General features: G+C 33.7%; 1 protein-coding gene across 1 annotated transcript; it reads left to right on the forward strand.

Annotated features, from left to right (window-relative positions):
* Nucleotides 1-3428: 3428 nt before the first annotated feature.
* Nucleotides 3429-6152, forward strand: LOC122141776 (natural killer cell receptor 2B4-like). Its single transcript, XM_042749914.1, has 3 exons — nucleotides 3429-3562; nucleotides 5307-5639; nucleotides 5818-6152. The coding sequence occupies exons 1-3, from the start codon at nucleotides 3523-3525 to the stop codon at nucleotides 6132-6134; spliced, it is 690 nt and encodes a 229-aa protein (XP_042605848.1). The 5' UTR covers nucleotides 3429-3522; the 3' UTR covers nucleotides 6135-6152.
* The last annotated feature ends 1637 nt before the right edge of the window (nucleotides 6153-7789 follow it).

Here is a 7789-nt window from a genome sequence, read left to right on the forward strand (position 1 = left end):
CTATACATAAGACCTATTTGGATGGGATTAGTTTTACAAGGGTGGATGGAGTAATGTAATTTTACCACATGACATATGCAATATTAATGGCACAGTATAAGCAATCTCAGTAAAACTACCAGAACATGAACATGTGCATGCAAAATACAATCATTTAAGCACCGCTGTCAACTCCCTGTCGTCATGTGCATGCCAGATTTGCTTCCTGTACATAATACATTGCTTCCTAATGTGACATGAAATTAATTATATATATATCCTATATATATATCTATATATATATATATATATATATATATATATAATTAGATGAGAGTCAACTTTAATGTCATTGCACATGTAAGGTACAAGGCAAGAAAATGCAGTTATTATCTAACCAAAAGTGCAATAAGCAGTAAGTACAGGATATACAGTGTCTACAGTATTTTACAAATGTACAATAAATATACGGATAAGGGCAGTACTATGGACCATAATTTAGTTTTTTTTAAATACAATCAGCACAATATAAAGATAGGTGTACTATGAACATACTATACAGATAGATTATGTATAAGTGTATGCACACTACAAGCAGAAACTATGAGAATATGAACATAATTTACACTAGTGCAATGGACATTAAAAAAGTGCATAGAAAATATTCCATTGTGCAAATGGTTCATTCAGTATTCTGGATGAACCAACAGTAGTGCAAGTAATAACAAGTGAAACTGTTTTTTTTGTTTTGTTTTTTGTAAACCAGATGTAGTGATGAGGAGGGGTGAGGAGTGTCAGAGGGCAGAATTCAGTAAGCAGACAGCTGTAGGGAAAAAGCTGTTCCTGAGTCTGCTGGTCCTTGTCCGAAGGCTCCTGAAGTGCCTCCAGGAGGGCAGGAGGTTAAACAGTCTATGGTCAGGGTAAAAGGAGTCCTTAAAGTCACCATGAAACAGAAGTTGCGATTGTCTTTTCTTCTCTGCTGTGACATATATCTGAGTAAAATGGCATCTGAAATGAGAGGGCAGGACTTGATTTCGTCCTTCGAGAATTGATCGTGGGAAGCTGGGGCATTGCAAATAAATGGGGTGCAGGTCTAAATGCCAGTTTGGAGTTAGTTAGTTATTTATTCATCCAAGCATGAATAAATGTTTTATTTATTAAAGGTGCAATAGGAGATCTTGGAAAATGATAACATTATCTTGATAGCACTGAAAGCGAACATCCCACCCTCCTTGCAATTGGCATCCAAAGCCATGCCCCCTGAAAGCATTTATGTTTACAGCCAGAATACCGGAGATAACATTAGTACAATAGGCTACATCAGCGTAGGAAAATGAAATAAAAAAAGGAAAAACTAAATAAAAGCGATCCATCTTTCATACAGTGTTATTGTGGCCATGGTGCGTCACATGACAAGCATGACACGTCACCACGGAAACATTAGTTTGCGCTGTCTTAAGAGTAATGTTGTCATAATATCCTAATATCTTTTCAATATTTAGGGGTAACGTACTCCCTCATGACTGGTGTCAGTGCTATGAAGTGATTACACCGGTAGAAGTTCACAAGGATGGCTGAAGACAACTGGTTCTTCTTCAGTGTCCTAAGGAAGAAGAGGCGCTGGTGAGCCTTCTTGACCAGGCTGGAGGTGTTTGTGGTCCAGGACAGGTACTCAGAGATGCGGGTTCCCAGGAACTTTTTATTATTTTTGAGATTAAAAAAAATGCAGTTTTACAAATGCTAGAAATGTGGCTTTCTAAGGAAAAATTGCTATCAAATAGCACACCTAGGTTCCTAACTGATGACGAAGAATTGACAGAGCAGCCATCAAGTCTTAGACAGCGTTCTAGGTTATTACATTCAGAGCTTTTAGGTCCTATAATTAACACCTCTGTTGTTGGTTTTGCTGGGCTGCGAAAAAATATATAACAAAAAATTAACAATAAGAAATGACTCATCATCCATTTTTTTATATCAACTATGCATTCCGTTAGTTTTTCAAATTGGTATGTTTTGCTGGGCTGCGAAGAAATATAGAACAGAGTATCATCAGCATAACAGTGAAAGCTAACACTGTGTTTCCTGATGATATCTCCCAATGGTAACATGTAAAGCATGAAGAGAAACGGCCCTAGTACTGAGCCTTGAGGTACTACATACTGCACTTGAGATCGATATGATACCTCTTCATTCACTGCTACGAATTGATGGCGGTCATATACTGTAAGTACGATTTAAACCATGCTAATGCACTTCCATTAATGCCAACAAAGTTTTCTAGTCTATGCAAAAGAATGACATTTGAATGCCTTTTCAAATTATTTTCAGACAGTTGGAGTGCCAGGGAAGACCAGAAGCTCAGTCTTTGCCAGGTTGATCTGTAGCTTATCAAATATCAACACATGGGCGTGCAGTGGGCGCTCTATTAGTGCCACCTAGATAAAAATCAATTCAAGCCAACAAAGCTCCACACCACAGAAAATCAATAAACCCAACACTAATCTATGATCACAAAGTTTTGCACATATATAAATTTATTCAAGCCAGGCAACTTTCACACCACAGACATTAGCTCCACCCAACAGGAAGTCAAGAAGTTGACCTCTACTTCCTTATTTATACTCTCTAACTGAATAAACGGGGAATAAAATCCAGCATTTATATGATCCTAGTAAATGCTCATTGTCACAATTGAAAACTCAATGGCTTTTTTCTACTACATGGAGGTGTAGCATCACAGTGATTTTGTTTCCAGTTCTATCACTGCATCTACCTAGTTACTTGCTTGGAGGTTTCCGCTTGCAGCTATTGTAGCCCCAATACCTACTTATTTTTTTTCCAACAATAGTTTCTCATCTTGGTTTAATCTTTCTGTAGATGAAAGAGTATGTATGAGCTGTATATAGAAACAGGAAGAAGCCCTTCACCTGCAAACTAAACACACATGCTCTAAATTCCCATTCTCTCTCAAAAACAGGTTTAACACAGTTTGTCCACCCCAACAGATCAAACAACATTTCTGATCAAAACCAACCACAGCAGGTTTCGGTTTGACTCGAGCTGAATTTCAGTAAAACCGGTACTGTGGTGCGTCAGATGGTTTAAGCAATTGAATCTACTGCTTATTATATAACCCAACTGCAGTTTAACTGATATTAATTGGAATCCAGAATAAAAAACAAAAACATGATTTTAATTTTTTTTAATTTATTATTTTTTTTTTTTTTAAATGGAGTCTGTTTTTTGCAAATAGACTCTTCACATATACAACCATTTTTAAATCACTAGGGTTAGGCTAAGTATCACACAATGTTCTATTACTTTTATGTTTTGAACATTTTTCAAAAAATGTAGTTATTTGAAAAAAAAAAAAATTCCACCATTATGAGTTCATATATATAAAGGTATATAAAGGCCTATGTTCAGAAAGACGTTCAGAGTGTTTGTGTGTCAACTAGGAGTGTCCAAAATTCACACACTAGATAAACCAGTTGAGTGTTTTAGCAGCCGATCTTATCACTTCAGACCTTTCAATGCCTTGACATGCTTTTTTTGTTTTATTTGTACTGCTGGAGTCTGATCGGTAAGTTTTAAAACATTTTTATGGTTAATTATTATTACTTTATAGCAGTTATAAAGCTGCTGTTACAGTTCAAATTACATTATTTTCTACTTTAGTAACACTTTACAATAACAGTACATGAATAATCGTGTACTAATATCCTAAATAAAATATTACTTAAATATGAAATAAACTAAACAAAAACCAAACACAACTAAAGAATCTCATATAAACAACCAACCTGACAAAAACCAAAAACCTTTAATAAACACTAATGTTTTAAATTAACACTAATGATTATAAATTTACACAAATGAATTCTTGACTCGTGTCATTAGTTCTTGAGTAGTACATGCCTTAACTCATTATTAGTTAATAATTAAGTACTATTTAATATAGGTTTTAGTACATGATTATTCATGATTATTCATGTACTGTTATTGTAAAGCGTTACCTCTACTTTTATAATTTTTTAAAACACTTCTGCAGTAATCACAAGTAACTACAAAAGTCACATACATTCATTGGACATTGGAGAAGGAATGAAAGTGTATGTCTTATTTATTGTTTTTGATTTTTGAAAGGGGGTTTAATAATAATAATAAGTTAATTTGACTTTGTATCCCCAATCTATATCAATCAAATCTAAATCTCCACCTCCAACTGTAAATCTAAACACACTCACATAAAAATAAAAGCTAATCAAATATATAAAATACACGATACTTCGGGGACTTACATGTTTTAAAAATCTGTTGTTCAGCATTAGCTTGTTAGTTTAACATTGAAATTTGATGAATTAAATGCTTACGTTTTTTGTAATCTGTCTCTAAATGTTTGTATCTCAGGGGATACGTCGCCCTTTTAGGGTTATAAATCAATATATAAAAACACATTCAAAGACTGTGATTTGTGGCTTGTGTTTTAGAAAATCAAATCGTTTTGTAATCTTGACCAAACATATACATACGTTGGAAAGGTTTGACAGTCAAGGTTTCTTATTTGGTCACCGTTTTGTAATAGAAGTGATACTGTGACAGAATTTTATTTTTTATTTATTTTTTTTCTGAAAATTCCATCAAAAAATGTAATAGATTTTGGGTGTAAACAAGTGGCTATTTTTAGTGCCCAAACAACGTCTTACAGGAACCTCAATTTTTTTTGTGATATAAACTTCAAATTTGAAACATAACTTGATTAAACATATGGCACTTATTTATTTATTTATTTAGCAATTTTAGAGTGCAACATATTTTATAAAATATACATTTTATATAAAATAAAAAAATACTATACGACATTAACTTTACTGTAAACTTAAACTTCTATAACTTTTTTATACTTTATTTTTATGAAACGCTTTCACTTCTGCTACATGTCATCTTTAAAACGAGACAAACCTTAATCTGCATTCCAAAGCATTCAGGAATTAAAACCATGTTGTACACGTGTATATAAGAGTTCTGTTTTCAGTGAATCTATACCCCCAAAGGGGCAACGTATCCTGAATGATAGAAACATTGAAATTGTCAAGTTTGTCAAAAAATAAGTCAAGTTTTGAAAAAAAAAAAAACAATAATAAAAAAATAGAATTTATGAAAATGTATTATCTGAGTCTCAGTAAGATGGAAAATAGCAATAAATTAATTTTCTGATTTCTCTTAATGGTTTTGCCCTTTTTAGGGTTAAACATTTCAATACACCGTTGATTTCTGGCTTTGCAAAACAACAGGAGCCTTAATCTGACTCTCTTCATATTCTTCAGGTGTGTTTGGGGCAGATACAAATGAAATACAGTCAGTGTCAGTGATGGAGGGAGATTCTGTCTCTCTAAACTCTGATTTTGCTGAAATGTTTAATGGTGACATAACTTGGACATTTGGAGCTGAAAAGTCTCTCATAGTTAAAATCAAAATAAAGAAACAAATCTTCTCCACATTTGATGGTCCTGATGGGAGATTCAGAGACAGACTGAAGCTGGACAATCAAACTGGATCTCTGACCATCACAGACAGCAGAACTGAACATACTGGAGTATATCAACTACAGATGCTTGCAGCTAAACTGTTATCAAAAACGTTTAATGTTTCTGTCTATGGTGAGTAGAGATCACCAATTCTGCCCTCTACATATATATTTTTTTATTAATTGTTTACATACTGAAATGTTTCATTATTTATATTTTGAGATGAGAAACATTCACTCAACACACTAAACTAAAAATGTCTGATGATTAAATTTATTCATATTTCTTTCTATTCTCTGATGTTTTTCAGCTCGTCTGCCAGTTCCTGTCATCAACAGAGACTGCTCTTCATCATCATCATCATCATCACAGCAGAATTGTTCATTGGTGTGTTCAGTGGTGAATGTGGGTCATGTGACTCTCTCCTGGTACAAAGGAAACAGTTTATTGTCCAGCATCAGTGTGTCTGATCTCAGCATCAGTCTCTCTCTACCTCTGGAGGTGGAATATCAGGATAAAAACAGCTACAGCTGTGTGCTCAACAATCCCATCAGCAACCAGACCACACATCTGGACATCACTCAACTCTGTCACACATGTTCAGGTATGGCAGTGCTGATGTTTTAAGACCCATTCACTTACATTAATGACTCTCTTTTACTCTCCTTCTCCTCCTCCAGACTCCCTGACAGTGTGGATCTCTGTTGTTGTTGTTGGATCTCTGTTGATTGTCGCTGCAGTCGGGATCTTCTGCTTCTGTAGGAAATGTAGAAAAACTGACAGAGAAGGCAAGTATTTCCTACTCCTTTTAAACACGTATAATGATAATATATTTGAATCAGTTGATAACCCTAATTATCATTTAATCTTATTTATTCGCACAATTTGGAAGTTAAAGCCCACTAGTTTATTTTTTTAATGGAAGACACCAAAATAATGTGGGATTCCATATATGTTTGCATATTCCTTACTCGTCTCACATTTACTCATAAATGCTTATTTACATTATTTCCATAATAAAACAACTTTTCTCCAATTTATAAGCATAATTTTACATAATATCACATCACCTCTCTGCTGGTGTTCAAATTAACATCACTATGAATGACAATTGTTCTAAATATAATTATTGCATAGTCGAAGGGCTTGTTAAGTATATTGAAATGTCAAATTCATAAATGGCATTGTGAAGAAACCATTCAGATTGAGTTTTGTTGTTTTAATCTAATTGCATGTATTTTAAAAGCCTCAATAAAAAAAACTAACATCAAAGCCTCAATAAAAATATGTGTTGTGAAGAAACCATTCAGATTGAGTTTTGTTGTTTTAATCTATTATTGTTATTATTATTCTTTAAGCAGTCCAGACTTCTGATGAAGAAATAACTTATGCTGAGACAACATTCAACATAAGAAATGTAAACAAATCGGTAAGAACCTTCAATCTCTGCATTTAGTCTCTGTATTATTTTAGCTGTGAGTCAGATTTAGATGTGTTTTTATAATATACATAACAAACAACAACAAACAATACACACAACAACAAAAGCCATAACATCATCAATGTAAAAAAAACAACAACAACAACAATTTATCAGTTTTGCCAATTAATCGGCATGATAACCTTTTTTTCGGCGCTGATAAACATTGGAATAATCGGTATTGCTGGTCAGGTGCCCTCAAAGTTACCTTGTTCTCTAGGGTCTAGTTGTACTGAAAGAGTGTGTAATTTTTACCTTTGGGTACATTCTCTGAATGTAGTAATATGTACCCCTTCTAGGGTAGTACTTTCAGAAGTCACAATTTATTTTCTCTCTGACAGTGTAATTAAATTAAATTAAATTATTGCATTTAGCAGACGTTTTATTTAACGGACCTTACAGTCATTTCAGGCTATCAATGTTTACCTATCAGTGTTCGAAAGATTGAACCCCTCATTGCGCTTAATGCATGCTCTACCACTTGAGCTACAGGAGTAAAGTGTAATATTACTTAATTTCAATATTTGATTTTATGGACATGTTTAATTTTGAAAGATGAACAATTTTGCGTCACCACTTGATGTCCAATGCAAAATTTGGATCCTGAAGCAAAACCACTGAGAACCCAGTCTCAAACTATATATTAGTTTTATCATTAAATCATATGACTGTTATTTTACATTCAATCTCAACCAATCTTTAGAGCACCACATTTGTAATATAATAATTTTACAATCATTATGTGTATCCACCTGTCACAACTTTTTTTACAGAACGTTAAAGAGTGCACTCATGTTGTGTA

Source organism: Cyprinus carpio, chromosome B22 (genome assembly GCF_018340385.1).
Source record: "Cyprinus carpio isolate SPL01 chromosome B22, ASM1834038v1, whole genome shotgun sequence".
NCBI lineage: Eukaryota > Metazoa > Chordata > Actinopteri > Cypriniformes > Cyprinidae > Cyprinus > Cyprinus carpio.

What these genes read in the sequence shown, in the direction of transcription:
- LOC122141776 (XM_042749914.1), top strand. Translation starts at nt 3,523, where the DNA reads ATGCTTTTTTTGTTTTATTTGTACTGCTGGAGTCTGATCG. An exon ending in GTACTGCTGGAGTCTGATCG is followed by an intron (nt 3,563 to 5,306) that starts GTAAGTTTTAAA and finishes CATATTCTTCAG; the next exon opens with GTGTGTTTGGGGCAGATACA. An exon ending in GTTTAATGTTTCTGTCTATG is followed by an intron (nt 5,640 to 5,817) that starts GTGAGTAGAGAT and finishes GATGTTTTTCAG; the next exon opens with CTCGTCTGCCAGTTCCTGTC.